Consider the following 21,623-nt stretch of genomic DNA (forward strand, 5'->3'; position numbering starts at 1 on the left):
CCTAGGATTTGAAGTCCTTCAAGCCATCACTTCACTGTTTTGCCACAGTGGCTGTGTTAACACATCTCTGGGGTGGGGGCGGTGACCTGGCAGGATCCCTCCTCTCCCACCTCCCTGAGATGGACAGGTAAAATACATATGCTCATTGCTAGCTGTGTATGGAAAATATCTAGAGCTGGTTTCACCTTTAGGAAGGCACTTTGCCTCACCAGTGCTGAAGGGTGAAATATGAGATCATTATCTGTGTCTTACCGCCTCAATGGGTTTCCTTCTCCAAGTTATGGGACAGTTGTATGGGAATACAAGGAGAACTAGTCAGCAATCAATTGTCAATGAGTGCCATACCCATGTTCCTCATGGAAAGCCTATGGTGGTAGAAGATGCAGGTCCTCCCAGAGAGGGCACCTATAGTGGGGTGCAGAAGTAAATACAAGGGTCAGTCTTTCAGCCGGCTTCAGTGACTGCTACTTCATTTGCCAGGATAGGCACACAGTAACTCAGTCTATTAACTCAGTGCGCCCAGGGACTCACGTTGGACCTCAGTGGCAAAGCATTTCAGTTGAACTGCTGCCTCTGGGGTGAGTTCAAGACTCATTCGAAAAGGGTGTGGCCTACTTCTGTAAGAGCCCAGACTATCTATACACTCAGTGTGATGGAATGCTATGCAGAAGAGTTCCGAAAAAGAGTTCCCTGTGGCCCAGTAGAGTTTACTCAAACGTTTCTACACATTGCTTTTTGTTTTTTCCCACTATCAGTATGCTTTGACCAGGGGCGAAATCCGCTGGCGCTGGAAATTCGGGAGCCATTCCAGTTGGCTAGATGGGGCTGTACATGCAGATCGATCACGGCAATGCAAAGGTGCTGGAGACCCACTGAAGCAAGATGTTATGTTATCAGAACTTGGTATACCGCAGCTCCCACCGGAAGGTATCTTGGCGCTGTAACAGGGCGACCCAAAGGGGTCACTGGGGAAAAGCAGAAATTACAGCCAAAGATGAGGGACCAGTAAAGCTGTTCATGATAAATAAATGTTTTAAGAGCTTTACGAAAACTGCGGTATCCATCAATGAGCCTAAGAGCCAGAGGAAGGGAGTTTCAGAGTGAAAGGGCTGCAACAGAAAAAGCCTGGCCACAATGGTTGCCTTCTTGACCTGTGGAACAAGCAAAAGATGGCGATTGGATCCTGCAAGATTTTAAAGTAGGAGTGCTGCATGGCAGAACAGTCGAATAGAGATAACATTTTGAAGTGATTGCTGGAACACCAGTGAAAGTGATGCTTTTTAATTGGATCTGGCATGGCCCTATATGGGAGGAAAGGGAGAGTGGCTTCCTTCACAACGTTCTAGCCCCATCTCTTGTATGTACAATAATAAAGATCAGACTTGATAAAAGGGGTAATTGCTTGCGCAATCTCAATACATGCCGTGGGCTACGACAGGGCTGTGCATTAGCCCCCTTCTTGTTTAATGCTTACAAATCCGATTTTGGAATAGATTTAACTTTTCCCTCACATCTGGGAAATCTATCAACACAGTACAACGCCTATGCAGATGACATTGTACTATTTGACTAGACCCTCAGAGGACTCCAGCAGTCCATTCATGCTTTGACCAAAGGCTGTGGATCTAGAAATTAATGTTATCAAAACAAAAACGATGGTAATGAAATCGATGAAGAAAAAATGCAGACAGTTAACCTGGAATCTGGAGGGCATGAAAATTGGCAGAGTGGAACATTTAAAATATGTGGCTCAAACTGTATCATCTAAAAGGGAGACTGTGAATGATTATAAACATGTTTACCCACTCCTGATGAAAAAAAAATATTATAGGTTTGGAAAATGATCTAGGATGCCTCTCTTAAAGATGTTTAAGATTAAAGTAGTCCCTGGTGTAACTTTTGGCAAAGAATGTAAATCAGTGGTCGAGGTGTACACAAAGAATTAGTACCCGGCGAGAGTCAATCAGAATGTAAGAAACATTCTGATTGGCTCTCGCTGGGGCATTAACCAGCCGGGAATCCCTCAGACGGGATTCCACGCCATTGTCCCTGGCTGGGGGCGTGGCAGCCCCTCAGTCAATGAGGAGGCCCGAAGTGGGGCCATCCCCGCTCCGAGCCTCCACACGGCTGGAAGCTGCCTTCATCCCCTGCCGGGGATTCAGTTATGTTTTTTTTTTTGTTTTTCCTCCCCTCCCCCACCCCCCTGCCCTCCCAACCCCACTTACCTACAGATTTCTTCTTTTTCGGGAGCAACGTGCTAGGAACACTTCTGTTCCCAGCATGTCCGCTCCCGATGGCCGCCATGGAAAGGGAAAACGGACTCCATTTTCCATTTCCCGGCGGACATTTTCTTTGTCATTCTTTTTTTGTTTCTGTTGCGAAACGCTGCAGCATTTTTTTGTTTCTGTCCCAAAACGCTGCAGCGTTTCAGGACAGAAAAAGATGCTTTTAGTACCTCGGTCTTGCGGGCCGGGGTACTAATAGCAATAAGCCCCTCACAGCGGGGGCATTACCGAGTCTGGTAATGCCCCGGGGCCTTCGTTACGTTTTAACTATGGGCCCCGGGGCATTACCTGACTCGGTAATGCCCCCGCTGCTTGGGGCATATTGCTCAAGTAGTGGAACTATGTTCCCTGCTGGTCTGCCCCAACATCCCACAAACCCCATCACCACGCCCCTTCCCACACACACAATACAAACCCCCGAACACATGCACCTGCTGTTTGAGGGAACGTTCGGTGCAAGTTTCAACTGCTTCCTACACTTTTATTTTAAAACGAAACCATTCCAGAATGGCTTCTTTTTAAAATAAAAGTATAGGAACAGCCAAACTTAATTTTAAAAAGTAGAGGAGCACCGCTCCCAACCGCTCCCGCTCACCTCGATCACTGATGTAAATCCTTGAATATGGACTGGGCGAAAATACAAGTTTTCTATGGAGACATTGGGCCTCATTAGGAGTTTGCCGGTCCAGAAACAAGGGTGCCGGTAAGCTCAGCGGCACCCTTTATTCCGGATCGGCAAACTCTGTGTCTGCCTGAAGTGGCCGCTGTGTCCGACAGGTCTGACCCTGCCGGGCGCAGTGGCCACGGTAGGCAGACACTTCACAGGAGCACTGGCACCGTTGCTAATGGTGCTGGTGCTCCCGGGTTCCCACTCCCATAAAGTCCCATAGGACTCTATGGGAATGGGGACTTACAATTTGCCGGCACTTAACATCCCGGGCCGCTGGACTCGTAATGAGCGGCTGGCACCGGGAAGTCAAGCGCTGGTAAATTATTACGGGTCCAGTTGCAAACCGCCGGTAGCACCGGCATGGTTACCGCCGGACCCGTAATGAGGCCCAGTGTCTAAATTTAGCAGTTGGTGTTCCAATAGCCATACTTTGACAGGAATTAGGCTTTATTTCATAGTTGACTGGAAAAGGTTACAATTATTTCAGAAGATCTTGGATCCTCCACCTTGCCCGTGGTTGGCACAATTGCACAGTTTACTGGTGAATATATCTTGCTCTGCACTTAATTCATGGATCACCACTTGCTTAGCAACGTTGTCATCAGTGGGTGTCGATAAGCTTGACTTCATTTCCAACACATCAAAGATACAACATCAACTCTGGACCCTTGACTGGATCAATACAAGAGAAAAACATACAAGGTACAATCTATTTTCTCAATCATTGATAGAGGTCAGATCTTTAGATAACATTTTGCATTACCTAGTGGCCTCCCTAATAGAAAGCTTAGATATGATTTATGAGATTCATATCTAATGCCATAGTCACTAATGAACCTATGGGTGCTAGACTTACTAATCTGAGAAAACAAGGACTGTGTAGATTTTGTCATCTGTACATCAAGACTTTAAAGCATTGGTATATTGAGGGTTCAGTTTCGATGAACAAAAGAGATGGCTCTTTTAAACCTTTTCTACACTGCGAAATGAGTTTATCAACCAAAGAATTCTGGGAAAGAATTTTAAAAGCAAACCAAATGTATTTAATAATCACAGTACTCCTTTTTTATACTTAATTTTGGATTTATTGAATGTTGATACTTCATGAATTTTTGATAATGATATTGACAGTTTTTAAGTAGAAGTAAGTCTCATGAATGTTAGCCTTTTTAAATATTATTGTGTTCATTGTTGTGTGAATTTTGTGAAAGGTTTTATGTGTAAACCAATAAAAAAAAGAGGAATAGCGCGTGCAGAGCATCCCTTATCTGAGAAGCTAAAACACAAATTGAGCGCCACAGGCGAGTAAACTCAGGATCCTCCAAAAGGCCTCGTTTGGAGTGCCATTTGTATTATCATATGAGCGGGGCATAGTTTGTGATGATCGGAATGTTTTCAGAGCACTTGCATGCCCAAACAGTTCCTGTCTGACAGCTGGTTGGTGTACCACAGCTAGGCTTTCACCTGCAGACAATAACAAAGCTGATTAAATGGGTTACAGTAATGACACTGGGGTCATCCAAGTTTGACTTCCCATATTGTGATGGGTCATTCTGACAGACTTGGTACATATTATGCACGTGCTGCAGTGCAGACCATGGATTCCCCTCAGATGATGAGGGGGTCCTACTCGCTTTAGAAGCCAACTGCAGCACCCATAGGCTCAGAGGGAAAATGGCGGCAGCCCATGTGTGATTCTGCCTTGATTTATCCACACAAATGCACGCTAACAGCAACGTGCGCTTCTCAGCAAAGTGCAGTGCCACTAGGCCGGGCATCACATGCAGATGTAATGGCAATGGTGGGCTTCAGGGGTGTTGCTAGGTTTGTGAAAGATACGAGGCTAAGCTAATGTCGGGACTGTCAGGACTGTCGGGACTCAGGGCTAGCTAGCCTTTTGGTTGAACCTCCTGAGCTTCCATCCGGGGCTACAACCAAACGTCCCAGGGCTATAGCCCCCTCAGACCTCCCCAGTAACGCCTCTGGTGGGCTTTGCGAAGTATTTGCATGCCAAATGTTTACCATTTTGCAGTTGTCTAACCCAGTGCCATTCATTATGCTCTGACAGACCAGATCGATGGAAGGACCTCAAAGCAGCTCCCACGGCATGGCCTCGCCCAAAACCAATACTAACAATCAACTAACCTTTCATCCTCCCTCTCTAACTGATACCACATGGCACCACACCAACATAACACTACAACATTCCATGACAAACACCCTTGATCACAGTCTCAAGGCACATGATGTACAGGCCTGAACCTGACTGGGCCATCACACAAACTCGCACTTGATTCCAAACATACCCATCACGGGTATGCCCTACATGCTTATCCACACACAGAGCCCGCGTGTGCCCCATCTGCGTGCAGCAATTGCAAACTTGCTCCCCTCCGTCTACTCCTCCTAGCCTCAAACCCCAACAAACCCCAAAACAACCCACCTCTCGCAGGTCCTTCATGGTCAACAGGCAATGGAAAGGGAATAAGGCTATATAAGAGCCAACGCCATAGCAACACATTATTTTTTGTTTGTTTATTAATTTATAGAGTGCACCTCACCCTAGGGTATCTGGGCGCATTACAGTAAACTTAGATGATTGCTAATACATACAAATATACATAGCAAATGAGCAGCAATACATTAAAATAATCTACCACATGTTAAACATTTGCAGGTATATTACAATGTCTTAGCAGGTAAGGACGCGTGTCCTGCCAGGTGAAGAAAGTGCATTGCGAGGACACAGCAAGTAGGGCATCAGGGTGAAATAAGACACAGTGCAGTTAGATGTCCCTCATAACTAGTCACTTTTTTATGTTTATCCTTAAACTTTGGAAGGATTGGTCAATTCGCAGATGAATGTGGAGGGCATTCCAGAATTGGGCAGCCTGAAAAGGGAAGCTGTTGCCTCGCCCCCTTTTCAAGCTGAATCTGGGAACTGTGATACAAAAGGATTTAGCAGTCCAGGTAGGCCGTGATTATATTTCTTTGGTTATTTTCTCTCTTAAATACTTTGGTGCAGCATTGTTAATGCATTTATGAGTAATAGATGCTATTTTAAGTTGAATCCTGTCCTGAATAGAAAGCCATTTGTGCTTTCTTCTAGTCTCTGAGTTATGTTCTCTCCTTGTGATGCTCAATGCTGTCCTTAGAGCATTATTTTGTAGCATTTGGAGTATATTTGTTATTTGTGTACTGTCTCCTGCATAGAGGGCATTGCAGTAATCTAGTTTGGACAAGATTAAGGCTCTCGATGGTGTGATGCAACTCTTTGTCGATAAATACGGCTTGCAAGCATGAATTAACTTGCTTGTGTATGCAGTTGCCAAGGCAGTTGCATTAACTTGTTTGCACAGTGGTTCCGTTTCTTTAGAAACGTTGATGACAATGCTCTCTATGCTAAAAGATGAATATTGGGCATCAAGTTTATTGAGGTTGATGGGGGCTGCTAGAATCGGAATCTCTGTCTTATCATTCAGGCAGAGGCTGTGGACTGCCATCCATGCCTGAATGATAAGATACATTTTGTTGTCATAGTCATAATTACCCGACAGAGGAATGAGTATCTGAATGTCATCAGCATATTTTGTCTAGATGACACCCAGATGATCCAGGGCGTTGAACAGGGATTTTGTGAATACATAGTACATGGCCGGTGAAACACAGAACTCCACATGTGATGGGGAACGGGTCAGCAGCGGCCGATGGAGAGAAGACTCTCATTGATCTATTGCTGAGAAAGGATTTGATCCAGTCGGAGGCTTCTTGCGAGAAGTTTGCCGCCGAAGATAGGTATTCACAAAGAATATTGTGGTCCACCAGATCGAAGGCAGCTGAGAGGTCTAGTAAGAGAAGCAAGGCACATTGCCTGTTGTCTTTCAGTTGGGCAATTTTTTTTTTGGATCTATCAAGGCGGTTTTGGTGCCGTGAAGTGGTCTGAAACCCAATTGTCTTAGAACTAAAAGATGATTTGTCTCTAGATATCGCTGGATCTGGAGGTAAGCAGCTTTATCTATTATTTTAAGTAAGAATGGGACGGTCGTGATGGGCCTATAATTGGTAGGGATGGTCGGGTTCTTAAGCAAGGCCCACGCAAGGCAAGGCCCACGCATTCTTAACATTTGTAGGAACATTGCGGGTGCGGAATGAGGCCTTTATTAATTTAGTAATGTATGGGGCAAGGTCTTTTGCGGCATCTTTGATTATTTGGTCCGGGCACAAGTCACCTTGGCAACTTGAAGGTTTAAGCAATGTTAGAATCTTTTCGACCTCAGATGTGGTATCTTGAGTGAATTTGATTTTTTGAGGTGGATTAAGGATGGGGGTTTTTAAAGGTCTTTGGTGGGTCTCTTGTTTGGTAGGGTTGAGTCTTTTGCCTGCTATTTCATTTTGGATCATGGCAATTTTGATGGATAAGGCATCTTGAATGTTCGTGCACCATACTTTATCTTTTGGGCATGAATCATCAGGGAATATCAGTGATTACATTTCCCTAAAGATTACGAATAGTTCCTTTATATTGGAACTAGCTTTGTGGATCCTTTCATTATAGGTTTCACCTTTAGTTCGGAGTATCTCTGCTTTGTATTTGGTAGCTATTTTGTTCGCGTTGTCTTTATTTTCTTTAGATGGAAGGTTTTTCCAAATGACTTCCATTTTTATTTTTTCAGACCTTTGGGCTTTTAATTGGGGGGTAAACCAAGTGTTAATGTGGGCTTTAGGTTTACTTTTCGGCAGTTTAAGTGGGGCAATGGAGTCTAATGCTTGGGTCATGGTTTTGTTGTATAAATTGACTGGTTCCGCTGGGTCTAGAGACTTAGAAGAATTCAAAGTGGGGAGTAGGAGAGGCATAAGTTCATCAGTCGTAATGTTACGTTTGTTCCTGGTGAGGAGGGGTGGTGCTATCGAGGCTTGTTGACTATTTGATTGGCAAGAGTAATGAAAGAGACTAGATAGTGGTCAGTCCACGTCTGTGGTTCAATGGCTGAGATTACAGTTTCGCAGTTAAGGTCCGCGACCCAATTAAGAATTTTTCCTTTCTGATGGCTGGGTTGGTCGACACTTTGCCTAAAACCTGATTCCGTTAGAGCATCATTAAGTGCCTTTGAAGATTGGTCATTAGGGTCCTGGTAACCCAGATTGAAATCGCCCAGAATTAAAACTTGTGACGTAGGTTTGGTGTTGTCGAGGAGTAGTGTGGTGAGATCTTCCTCAAATGACACAGTGGGGCCATGAGATCTGTAGATTATCTGTATAGTTAAAGTACTTGACTTGGAAGTGGATAATTTAACTGATAATAGTTCACAGGACTTAAGAGTAGGGGCAGTGGTGACTCTTAAGTGCTAGACTCGACTTTGCAGTAATGGCGATGCATCCTTATTTAGTCGTTGCTCTATCAGCTCTTATAATGGTATATGAGTCAGGGACGGCCAGAAGGAGAGATGGTCCTGCTGCGGCATGGAGCCAAGTCTCTGATATAGCTAGGAAGTCTAGTTCTCCCATGTCGATAATGTCTGCTATATCTCTGGCGTGGGCGACTATAGTTCTGGCATTTATTAGAGTGCCTTTGATATAAGGGCTAGTAAAGTAGGAAGAGGTGGTGCTGTCCCTCTTAAAGTTACTTTTAGGTTTTCTAGGGAGAATAGAGTTAGATGTTAAGTAGTTTGGCCGTAAGGGCAAGATAGGTTTCTCACAAGCTAAAGTCTGTGCTGTGGACGTGAAGGTCTAGTAAGTCTGGAACCTAATCTTTTATTCTGCATTCAATGGGGCAAGGCGGGTCGGTGTAGGTTTTGTGGGATATAAGTTAATCCCTTGGCTGGGAGTAAGGCAAACTAGAGGGTTAGTAAGTTTAGTGTTATGGCTATTGGAACTTTGTTTCAGATCTGGGAGAAATAAGGTTGGTCTAATGTTTGAGTCAGGTAGGCTGAACTTCAAGGGTGGAAGGAATTTAGTAGGTTTGATCTTGCATGATGTGGACGGGGTCATATTTAACCTAGGATGCGTGAACTTTGGCAGATAGTGGTCAATCACTATGGCATACAGGAAACTGACTGTTGACAAAAGCCAGAGACTAGAAATAAGGGAGTTGGTAACATATATACTATATGGGATAATTATATCACTGTTTACTTTCTATGGTTTAGGGTACATCACTGACCACGCAGTGGGCTAGTTATGGACCAATGCAGGTCAATGAATTTGCAGTGGGTTTAATGAAACACTATCCGGGACACTATATGTATAGTGATATAGTGGACTAAAGGTAGCCCTGCATAGACTGTTATGAACTTTGTACTTGGTATAGCGTAATGCAAAGCGCAGACATCATAATAGGCTCAATATAGTTAAATGCAAATCACTTTCAAAGCAGTAGACTAAAAGTGGAACTATTTGAGTCGCATAATGCCCTTAGTATGTAGCAAAGCAATATTCATGCATCTTAATAGGCTGGCTATAGATAAATGCAGAGCACTAACATAATCAGAGTCTGACTGTGGCACAGTTAAAATCCTTAGGAGCCCAATATACTTAGTGAAGCACAGTAAAGCCCCCAACATCATAATAGGCTAAATTGAGCTAGTAGCTACAGGTCATTTAGCAGAGCAATAGTCTAGATAAGGAAGGGTTTAAATCAATGTGATTGTAGCACACTTAGAATGGAACAATGCATTATAGGTTAGATGAGGATAGATGCAGAAAAAAAAGGCTAAGTAAGGCAAGGGCCGTGACAATGAAGCATTATACAAAGCTACTGTAAACACTCTCTAGTAGTTGGACCGAAGGTACCTGTGGTGGCATGTGTAGCAGGTAGAGAGTCTTTTGAAAGTAATACTGTTGCTACTAGATGCGGGTGCAGGATATTGGCATGTTCGTGGAACAAATATGTTGGCACAATTAGGACCCTACTATACATTTAAGGATTGGAAAGATAACTTTGAACAAACATTAAGATACAGACTTTCCGGTGCGTTAAAGGTATTTGTTCGGTGAGCTGCAGCGAATTAACAGATGTGCATTAAATCTGCAAATATTTACTGGCTATCATTGCAAGCAGTACAAGGAGGCGAAGTCCGACTGATAATATACAAACGACATGCGTAGTACAGTCAACATAGCTCCGAGATATGCAAAAGAGTTGTTATTGTATGCGACCTTTAGGAATTACATAGGTCGTGGAGCATACAGCTGACGTTTGCATATGCTGAAGCACGATTAATGTGTGCAGTAATCCGTGAGGACTTCAGTTAGTTCTTGTCAGGGGTGGCATGAACTGCTGAGTACTGTTGACTACGGATATATAGCGGAGAGGCAGGAGTATAGGCTTGGCTTACCCTTTGATCAGTGCCTGGCGTGTAGTCGTAATGCGGGTGGCACTGTGATCATGGGTCGGACTCGAGGCATCCTGCGGCCTCGGGTCGGCCCGGACAGGCACATAAGGCCCTTTTTCACAACGCTTCTCAGGACGGCCCGCCTTCCGCCTATCGGTGGAGGCAGAGGGCGGAAGTACTGGAGTCCAGCCAATCCGAGGCTGGAGAGTGAAATTTGCCGAAATTTCCTTGCAATCAGGCAACAAGGGTCGCTCGCAGTCATTAACCATGTTACAGACAATGGCGGTCTATGGGCAAAGGTAGCACAGCAGCGGCTGTGAGCTACCATGGGCAATGAAACCTTCAGTTTCCAGCGTTACTGTACTTCATTGCATAAATGAGCAATTGTAGTAGAAAAATGTAAACAAAATTAGGCTGCTCTTAATAGAGCTTGTCGTCGCACCGTCGCTGTAGAATGAGCAGCAAATGACTCCTAGTGTCGTCTGTCGTCTGAATGATGTACTAGGATATATGATTGACTTACTGGATGCAAAATGTTTGTTGCCATTTTTGTACTTTGATACAATCCAAATATAAAGTTAAAATATGAGGTGGTCAGATGATAAAAAAAGCTCTTTCTTTGTTGTTCGGTCTCTTATCAATTAATAAGGAATATAAGCTGCTTGTAGTAAGCATTGACTTCGTCTCCAGGTGGGCCATTACAAGCTTATACTGATGAAGTATGCAATGTAATATTATAATAGCAGCTGCAGTGGGTCTTTGCCAAAATGTCATATTTTTCTGACTATGAATGTAAGACCTCTGGTTTGGGCCAGCATCCCATCCTTTGTTATCTGTAGCACATATCTGTGGTTCCTACACTGAGATCATTCCCATTCATTTTACTTAAGCAATAAGCTCCGAGCCGCGGGGGCATTACCGAGTCAGGTAATGCCCAGGGGCCCATAGTTACAGGCCCGAGCGAAGCGAGCGCCTTAATGAAGGCCACGGGGCATTATGGGCCTCGAGCCATTACCTGACTCGGTAATGCCCCTGCGGCGAGGGGCTTATTGCTATTAGTACCCCGGCCCTCAAGACTGAGGTACTAAAAGCATTGTTTTTCTGTTCCGAAACACTGCAGCATTTCGGAACAGAAAACAAACAAAAAATGTCAAAAAAATGGCCGTCGGGGAAGGGAAAACAGAGCCGTTTTCCCTTTCCATGGTGGCCATCGAGAGCTGACGTGCTGGGGACAGAAGTGTTCCCAGCACGTTCGCTTTCGGAAAAAGGGCCAAAAAGAAGGTAAGCAGGGTTGGGAGGGCAGGGAGGGGATTGTTTGGAGGGGGGAATGAGGGTGGAAGGGAGAAAACACTTACCTGAATCCCCGGCGGGGGAGGATGGCAGCCTCCAGCCGTGTGGTGGCTCGGAGCAGGGATTACCCCATTCCGAGCCTCCTCATTGGCTGAGGGACTGCCACACCCCCATGCCGGGGATATAAAGGAAGTAGAAGATTTGAGGGATTCTGCATCAGGTAAAGCTCCGCGAGGACCAATCAGATTGCGTGTAAAAATCTGATTGTCTCTCGCCGGGTACTAATAGAAAATATGATAACATCAACTTTTTTACGTAGCACTTTATACTGGCTTCCTCCCGCTCCTAAGAGATGTAATGTGAGGTGTTTTACTACCCAATTTAATGGTTCTCAATTCATTGACCTCGGAAGATGGAGCGCTGAGTTGATCTTGCCAGGATTCAAACTTATGACTGCAGATTGCACACAGATGTCAGAAGCAAGCACTTAACTCGCTGACCTACGCTGCTCATATTTATGTTTAATTTGTTTTACAGCTGGGTTCATAGACCCATTGAATACTAACATTGGTTTGGGTTCTCAGAATGACTAACAATTGCTTCATAATGTCCATTAAAACCCACTATGTGCACAGGCCTCATTACAAGCTCAGCAGTGCGGTATAAAAGTGGTGGTAATTCCGTTACTGCCTATTTTTGGGGCAGTAATGAAATTACCACTGTTTTCCCATACTGCTGAATTACAAATTTGGAGGTGAAGTCGAGAATTTACCTCCAGCAAAAGAATTGAGATGAATCTGCTGCTTTACCACAAAATAATCCACGGATTTAGCACACAGTAATTCTACCAGTGGTAAATTTGCCACAAATCCCGATGGAGTCGTATGGACTCCAAAAATGGTGAATTACCACCACTTGTGGCAACCTTACAGGGTCAAGTGTTGGTAATGGTAATCGAGTTTGGTGATCATTTGGTGGATTTACCACCGAATGACCACCAAACTCGGTATTAGGCCCCAAATGTTTTTCAGACACAGTGGAGGTTGCTGGGTTGGAGAGAAAGGGTGGTGACCCCTTCTTTTGGGGTGAATGAAAGGGAAAAAACACATACCTGAATCCCCGGCGGGGGAAGATGGCAGCCTCCAGCGGTGTGGGGTCTCAGGACGGGGATTACTCCGTTCTGAACCTTCTCATTGGCTGAGGGTCTGCCACCCACCCCTCCCCCCCACGGGGACATAGGAAAACAAGACCAGAGAGGGATTCCCGGTCGGGTAAAGCCCCGGCGAGGGCCAATCAGATTGCATCTTACAATCTGATTGTCCCTCACCGGGTACTAATTGGGAATCTAAACTTATGTCTTTACCGTCTGGTATTTGGCCCCTTAATAGTGGCGCGTCCCCTGATATGCACCGTGTGCCTCCTGGAGACAAGGTGGGTCATCCGGGGATGAGGCACGGAGAGCAGGTAAGAATCTATGTGTATGTATGTATGTGTGTAGGTAGGCATGCATGGAATACGAAAATGTGTAAGGTATGCATGTATGCGTGCATGTGATGGTGGGGTCTTTGTAAGTGTGTATGAATGAGAGTTCATTATGAATGGGTGTGAGTACGCATGTGAGTGAGAATGCAGTGTGAATATTTCTGGGTGCATGTGAATCGTTGAGTGAGAGAAGCTGTATGAGGCATGTCTGTTGGGTGAATGGGCATGAATGAATGGGTGAATAGGAAACTCAGTCAAACTAGTATATGTCATCCAGTGAAAATATTCCAAGCATGTATCAAATATAATATCCAAGGTCCCACTAAAGACAACTAACATAGATGGACTTCATCGAAGCTCATGTTCATTGGGGGCATACAGCCTTGAGTAAAAGTTTGTATGCCTTCCATTAACGTCATGCCCCTTTTTCAATCATTTGTATGGAGGAGAGGAGGGGCGGAACACAACTTGCATTTCCGCCACCTTCCTTCCTCTGCTATACAAATGCTCCTGCATTTGTGCCAATATGGATTTTTATGCCAGCGCACATTCTGGAGATTCCTATGGGGTCCGCAGGCAGATCCCATAGGGATCGATAGTACACACTGCCTGCAATGCTCACATGGCAGGCAGCGTGTATGTCAGGCAGCATTTAATTGTAATTGTAATTGTGAACGCTGCTTACCATGCATGCCAGGAAGCATTTACTCATTTGCACAGCAGAGTGCAAATGTGCAGGGGAAAAGGCGCTGTAAACCACCTTTTACCCTGCACATTTGCACTCCACCATGCAAATGACGAAGATTTGATGGCGGGGACCTGGCTACACCTGAGTGCAAATGTACCAGGTCCCCGGCGACACCCGTGTGCAAGCGTACCAGGTCTCCGCCGTCAAATTATGTTTTGTAGCAACATGAGCTCCATTGTCTTTTTTAGATGAAAAATAATCACTGATGAATTCATGTTTTATATATGGTTCACAAGTGGGTCACTTTGTTTCCTCAAGTTTCTTTGCTTTGATGCCACAGAGTTATACTCTACTATGAACTAAGCATTTAAAGGTTTTGGTCTGTTACCTTTGTGAAATAAAAAAAAATCTTTATTTTTGGATTTACAACATTATTGATGTTTTTAAATGTATGTTTTACTTGCATTTCGGCTTGTCCCGTGGTGAGTGCAACAGTGCTTGAAGGACTTTCCCTAGGATTGCTGTCATTAGTGACAACTGGCTGAGTGCCACCGAGTGTGAGCCCCAATCAAATTTTTCCAAAACCCGCTGTTGCGTGATTATACTTTTTTCGAACTTGTTGTGTGCAGTCCAATACTTTTTCTGTCCCTCTATTATGAACAAAGCAAACTTGAGTTTGTTCCTAAGTGAGGTCTCTGGCATGTATAGATGCAGCCACACAGGTCCTGGGCACATTCAGCCTGAATTCTTCTTTACCCTCGCAGAATACTTGCATATAGTGGGCAAAGGCATAGCCAGCCGAGGCCTGGGCAGTCTGTGCCGGCGCCCCGGTCCCTGCGCTCTTGGGGGCCCTGCAGCTAGCTATCTGCTGCCATGAGTATAAGAAGTAACGCGGGTTGGGCTGCTTCCAGCCATAGGACTTTTCTTTGTGCCTGTTTTGGCAAGGCCATGTTGTCAGCTCCCAACCCGCTGTGATGCGCTTCTAGTGACGAATACCTCCCGCCCACCGCCACAGCAGCCCATCAGACCCATGGGGCCTCACAGTTAGGGCTTATCGCGCACTTTGTTTAAAGTAATGGTCCATTTAAGAACCTTTGTTTTGGACAAGGGGTTGAGCAGGGGCCGCCCAAATTCTTTGAAGACAATTAAAATATGTTGACAAAAAAGAGTTGTGCACAATCTCGGTAGTATTTATATGTCCACATTTGGAGTGTTAAATACATTTTGTTAGGAGTTGGGGGAATGTCACATTTCACTTGCATCATATAAAGCATGCCTTTGTCAAACGATGCAAAAGGTTACAATTTCACATTATCTTGTGCTATGATTGAAAGACAGCCTACAAGCCATTTTTTATAATTTTGTGGAATTGCATTCTGGTATTCGTAGTCTTCAAGATGAGGTGAAAAGAACACATTTGTACTCTTTTTGTTTAACATATTTCTATAAGGATTCCTATATTTCTGGAGTACTTTAATTATGATGTGTATACTTTTCAAGGCCCATTTATAAAACAGAGTATTGTTGAAAGCCAAACGTCGAGTTGAGGAGGGGAAAGGATCAGAGGGCAAATTTGTTGTGATGATTTACCAGGTCCGTGGATTTGGGAAGAGAGGTTGCTGGACTGAAGATGTTCTACCTGACCCTGTGCTGATTTTCAGGGTAAAAGTTGAGATTACATGTGGGTTGACAGCGCCCGCCCACTTTTTTCACAGTGCCGACTCAATCCCCCTTGGGTAATTTTGAGGCCAGCATGCTAAAAAGCTTGTTATCTCAAGTTTTCGCCCAGAAGGATTTGAACCCACAAAACGACATGGAAGTGTCTTTAAAGCACACATCTTGCATTGGTATTTTGCTTTCCATAGAATATTTGAATATAGATGTTTGGGTTAAAAGGTGCACACCTTTTATTCTTTGCCAGCAGTGTTTTAGGAAAATCTCCTGTAGCAGTTTTTTTCTCCAAGTACTGATGATTCATTTTGTGAAACACAATGCTCATTTCTATTTTGAATGTTCTTGTATTAGGAAAGACCAGTTAAATTAAATGTGCGTATTTCACTTTAGGATGCGTTCTGTTCCTGTGCGCATCTTAATGATCCCCCACACTTTTTTCTGGACTTGAGCCCTATTGTTTACATTTGAAAACCTGGGGAATTGCTTACTCTAACTGCCTTAGTGCCTTTCTGGTAAATAGGCTTTGTTACGATTGCACTATCATTCAGCAAATACACTTTGCCCTGCCTGGCCAAGGGCCAATTCCTGCCCTTACGCCCTTGGAACGTGCAGTCACATTCGGTATGTGTGGAGTACTCACCAGTGATCTTCATTATGCTTTGTCCTGCTCGTACTCGTCACAGTACTTTCTTTTGAGGTCCCCATCTCTACAAATGATTCCGCTCACTTGGTCGGCTACTCCAAAATAATCCTCCCTCCTGATATTGCTTTAAACCGTAATATTAACAGTAAAATTCAGATATTGAACATCAGTTTATTTGATCCCCACGGATATTAATGACTCATCTTGTGACATCATTTTCTGCGATGTAAATAAAGGAGCCCCACACATCCTTTGCGCCCAGGGCCCCGCAAATACTAGGGCCGACCCTGGGCAAAGGCATCATGAAAATGCGTGGGAAAATGCTCCTGTGCACTGTTGGTGACTTTACATCTAATGGCCTTTATCAAGTGTTATGCTTCAAAACGATCGTCAACAGTGTGGCATTTTCCTCAAATTTTCACAATAAATGTGCTGTAAAATGCACCATTTTCCCCCATTACATATAAAATTGTTCTCGTGCAGGGCGGAGGGTGTGTGAGAGGCTCCTCCACCCCCAAATGCTCCTTGTTTGGTTCAGGCTCCCTCGCTACTCTCAGTTGCTCCCGCATTTTCACGGGAAATATTTTCGCCCCAATTAAATAATTCACCAGAAGTCACAGCGTTGTGGACAAGTCACTCATTGTGGACATCCTGAAAACCTGAATGGAATTTACCTGGGTCGATAAGCGCTGGCCCAGTTTGCTTGGACTAAACTTTTAAACCGGGTCATTCATTTGATTAACGTATCTGGTTGACTTTTGGGCAGAGAAAGAATTCAGTGGACACATCTGCTTAGGTGTTTCCTGCTCCTCTGTTTGACACATCCTACTTGGCCTCGGGCTTCAAGAGCTTCTAGGATTCGGGGCACCGATGACTTGCAATAATATCGCCGGGTTTGCTGAGCACATATTCCCCGCCAGAAAGGCCATCAATATTCCAGTGTGGAAAGATAAAGTAGCAGCCGAGCACGTGTCTGGCTGTGCTGCAGGCCTGCTGCAAATTTGTAAACATCGCCATTTGGCGGCGAATGCACAGGCCACACACGGGTCTATAGCTCTGACAGTGTGTACCGGCGATGCAATGAATCCGCGTGTTGATTTCACTCGCGCGACACTCCTTAACAACCGATTTATTTCACTCGCTTAATAGAGCTTGGGACGCGCATTGCCAAGAGAACAACCAGCATGTTTTACCTTCGTTTACAGAGGATGGCATTCAGTCTTCCTCGCTTCTTTAGTGGCTCGCCAACACAGGCACGCTTTGAACTGTTACTGACAATGCCTCAGCTTCAAACATCCAGGGGAAGTTCCCAATGGAGGGGTTGCAGCTAATGTCCTAACTGACACTGCACAGCGGGTGCTGACTGATTCATGTACAGGCCTGTAAATATTTCACAGATGGCACAAGAATTAATCAAAGTTTCGGAGGCGGTTGAAGGGTTTTCATTATATTCTCATTGGCCACTATGGCCGTCCTTCTCCCTCTTCCCTTAAAGCCCCTCCCCTCTAACCCAGGCGTCCCTAATCCCATTAGTAGACACTGAGTCCTGAGGCTAAATGAACTGTGATGTCATGATGAGCAGGGCTCAGAGGCAACGCAGAGAAACAGAGGTTTGAATATCGGTCCTGTGCTTAGAGACTGGTCTCTGATGTTAAGCGCATTATAAAAGATGAATTAGTATCTCACCAGCTCTGAAATCTCTCCATTGGCTCCCAGTGGATGCAAGGATTAAATTCAAAACCCTCTGCATCGTCCACAAGGCTTTCTGGGGTCTGGGTCCAAAATACCTTCAGCTATCCCTCGCAAATACCTCCCCTTTCGAGCCCTTTGCTCCTCTACCTCTAACTCCCTCACGGTCAGTCATTTTTCAAAGAAACGAGCTGGGGGTAGATCTCTATCTTCGGCTGGGGCCTTCCTCTGGAACAGCCTCCCTGCCACTCTAAAACTTGAGGAGGACCATCTCCAGTTCCCGAAGCACCTCAAGACCTTCCTCTTTTCTTCTGCCTTCGCCCCCCCTCTCCCCTGCTGATCTGTTCTCTCTTGGCACCGTGCACCTGGCCACCCTCTGTCCTCTACGCCCAGTTACCTGCTCACCCTGCCACCCTCCCGCACTACCTCCGGGCCACCCCTTGCACTGGGGTCTGTATCTGTACCCATACAGCCCCCTCACCCTTTTCTTCCTGTATTTATCAGACCTACCCTGTGTGCTGCCTTAAACCCAGCACTTGCCAATTGCTGGCTGCACTACAACTGTTTGTTACCTTTATTATTTATTTATTTATTATTATTTATCTGTTTCTCCTTTGCTCCGCACTTTCCACTTCTCCCCCTTCCATGCATTTTTCCCCTCCCCCTCTCCCATGCACTTGCGCGTTCTCAATGTCATTGGGCCTAGTAAGATCGTTGTTTTGTTCTCCCCTGTCTCTTGCCTTGTCGCGCTCTGAAACACTTGTGTACGAGCGCGATAGAAATAAAATATCAATTTCAATAAGGCCTGTGGCCTTATCTGACTAACTCTTTCTGGGACCTAATAGCTTTCCCTACTTTAACAAGTTGTTAACGTTCTAAAGGGGTTTTGTGATTGTGCCGTGCAGAATCCCATTCTGATTCAGTCTTTCTTCAATTACGCTCACATTTTCCTCTCCCTCTCCTTACCTCTTGCTCTACACTCTCTCTCCAAGTTCACCCACATCTCCACTCTCCTCTCTCCTCCTCTGTCCTTCAGACTCGGACTGGCCTATAGGGTAATAGGCCCATGACCGAACCAAAACACAAAATGCTGTATTGGGCCCTTTTTTGTCAAAGTTGGCCACTTTTTTTGACCAATGTGGACCAGTTTGATGAGTTACTTCACTATGCGGCTAGTTTTTTTGACCAGTGTGGCTGAATAAAAATTCTTTCAAATATACAATACAATTTGCATCACATTTTATCAAAAAACTCCCCCTCTGGCACTATTGAAACAGTGAATAGCCATTTCAAACTGTGGGACACTTTTTCATGGGTGACCAAGATAATTTTATGGCCCAGTCCGACCTTTCTGTCCTTCCAATGTCTCTCACTCCTTTTTGGCCTTTCCCTCCTCCTCGCTACTACTCCCTCCTTCACGCTACGACTCCCTCGTCTACGCTACTGCTACCTCCCCCACACTAGGAGTCTCTTCTCTTCACTACAAGGACTTCACCCCCTTGTACTCCGACACACTCCTTTTGCATGCTCACGCACACTTCATCTTAACTCTTTACACTCAATCAAAACTCAGAAAAACTGTTAGATAGCAAGCTAAGCCCTGCCCTTTTTCACTGCACGGGCCCGTCGCGGAATAATGATGGAGGCCTAAGGCGCTCATTTTTCATGTTCGTGTTAGGGGGCTTGGACCTGGGCTCCCCACTGGTAAGCACAATTTGTTTGGGGGCGCTGGCACTGTTGTTAAGTGCCTGGTGGTCTATGGAATGAACGAATGGCTGTGGTGCATTGCCGCTGACGCTGTCGCGCGTTGTGCGGTGGTTTCGCTCACTGCTGCATAGTTGCTCGTCTGCTGGTTCCCTCTCTCCCGCTGGATCTTTGCTTTCAGAGGCGGAACGCCGGCAGTGCTAGATGCTGGAGGGTTGTTTGGACTTATTTGGGTTCAGGCCTTCGAGTTCAGATTGCAGTGTGCGTGTCACGCAGCAGGGCTTCTCTCTCTTTGGTGCTGCATACTTCGACATGGTGGAAAAACTATGGAGCCTCGGGAGTTGAGATGGGACGAGATTGATCATCACTAAAACCACAACCCTTCCTCTTTAAAAAGCATTTCAGCCTTGTCTCTTGATATGGTCCCTGCCCTGAATTCAGGACTGTCCTCCCCATCCTTTCTGCACATCCCATCCGTTTTGCTACCCAGACTTCCGTTCACGTAGCCAAATGCTAGCACTCCCTTTGCCCTAATTCAGCCATTTCACCTGTTTGCCGTTGTACTTCAGGGGGCACCACAAAGCAGGGGTGGACGAGCACCACAAAGCAGGGGCTTACTGGGAACCAAAAGAGGCCCTGGAAATAAATGTCGAAGAGACCCCATATTACACAATGTTCGCAAGCCTAACCCTTTTCCTATGGGGACATTTGGAAATAAAATAGGTCACCACCCAAAAGAGGCCCCCAAGGTGTAGTGGCCTACCAGGACATCTCCAAAGTTCCCTATAGGCCAGTGCACCCCTGAGCCACAGAATGACCTTGTCGCCCAATAAATAAATATAAGGGCACAGGGGCACTTGTTGGCCATTATTTTGAGCGTGGACTATGTATCTGCGGTTTGTGATTCCCCTTTCGAAGGAAACCAGGATGAAAGCGAGAGCGCCCCACTCCCTTCCAGCAGCCTAGGGAATGCACTCATCGCAGGTCAGTGCGGCTGCTGCCCATGGAGCTGCCCACTGTGCTTCCCAACGCGCATGCATGCTATTCAGCTGAAACACCCCGCGCCCTCGCCACAGCATGGCCATAGCTGACTGACGCGTGTGGCCTGTCTTTCCAGATGCGGACGCTGAGGTCTCCGGAGCCCCCGCTGCCCCCCTGGATGTGGAGTGCTTGGATGCCAACAAAGATTACATCATTATCGCATGGAAGCAGCCTGCAGTGGATGGCGGAAGCCCTATTCTGGGTTACTTCATTGACAAGTCAGTACAAGCAGTGTTCGCATTAGAGAAACTGGTGTAACATGCATGCTGTGTTGCAAATATCATCTCCACAGGCCACAGCTATGAGCAGTAAGCATGGGAGGCACACATCCGTTGCGTGTATTTCAACAGGAGGTAAAGGGTGTCACAGCGCAGTAGGAGCGTGCCGCATGCAACTATGTGTGATGAGAACCCTTTTTAGTTTTGGCTATTAGGTAAAGCGCCACCTTTAAGCCGAAACTATTGCATTAGAGTACATCTGGGAAAAGCGGGATGGTATATGAGTAAGGACACACAGCTTATAGATGTTGTTTGGTTATTTGCCCAACCATGCACTGCCCTTGGTCACCCCACCCACTTCCCGCCACTCCCCACCCAAAACAGCTAGCTTTATCAAGAAGTAACATCAGGCTTTCTGCTCAAAGTGCCTGCCAGTGTGAATTCAAACTAGTCTTCCGAGTTAATGGCTTAATTGGAGTTTTAAATGCCCTACTGGTGTAATAAAAATGCCTTCACCAAGTGTGCCTTTAGCTGCTTTCATTTATAAGCAGTTGGCTCATCCTTCACTAAACACGCATTGGCAAAGCCAGCAGTTGCGGCTTGTGTATAGCTATTAGAAAGGCATATGCCAGGGACTACTATTTGCCCAGGTACTCGTGCCATTGTGTAACTGCTACCATTAATGACGAGTTGGTACTATTATGGCAGCACCTGGAAAATGCCTATATCATGTCTACACAAAAGCAAAAACTGTTGGCATTGCCAATGCTTGTTTCAATCCCTCTGGCTGCTTGCGTAGGAAGGTCCTATTTACAAAGCGGCCTCATCCCAGGTTGTGAACATAACTTTGCACCAAATGGCAGGTGCACTCTGGTGCATCCACAGTTTATAGACGTTAACTAAAGAGG

The 21,623-nt window shown here is 45.5% G+C and overlaps 1 protein-coding gene across 2 annotated transcripts in view; it reads left to right on the plus strand.

Moving 5' to 3' along the window:
* The window catches only part of MYOM1 (myomesin 1), a 526,093-nt gene that overhangs the window by 349,710 nt on the left and 154,760 nt on the right, over window positions 1-21,623 (plus strand). For both annotated transcript variants that reach the window (XM_069620852.1, XM_069620853.1), the window contains exon 12: window positions 20,574-20,715. In XM_069620852.1, coding sequence (XP_069476953.1) covers window positions 20,574-20,715 — 142 coding nt within the window. The remainder of the gene's footprint in view (window positions 1-20,573; window positions 20,716-21,623) is intronic.

The sequence above is a fragment of the Ambystoma mexicanum genome, chromosome 5q, assembly GCF_040938575.1.
Source record: "Ambystoma mexicanum isolate Mex_15411 chromosome 5q, UKY_AmexF1_1, whole genome shotgun sequence".
Taxonomy (NCBI): Eukaryota; Metazoa; Chordata; class Amphibia; order Caudata; family Ambystomatidae; genus Ambystoma; species Ambystoma mexicanum.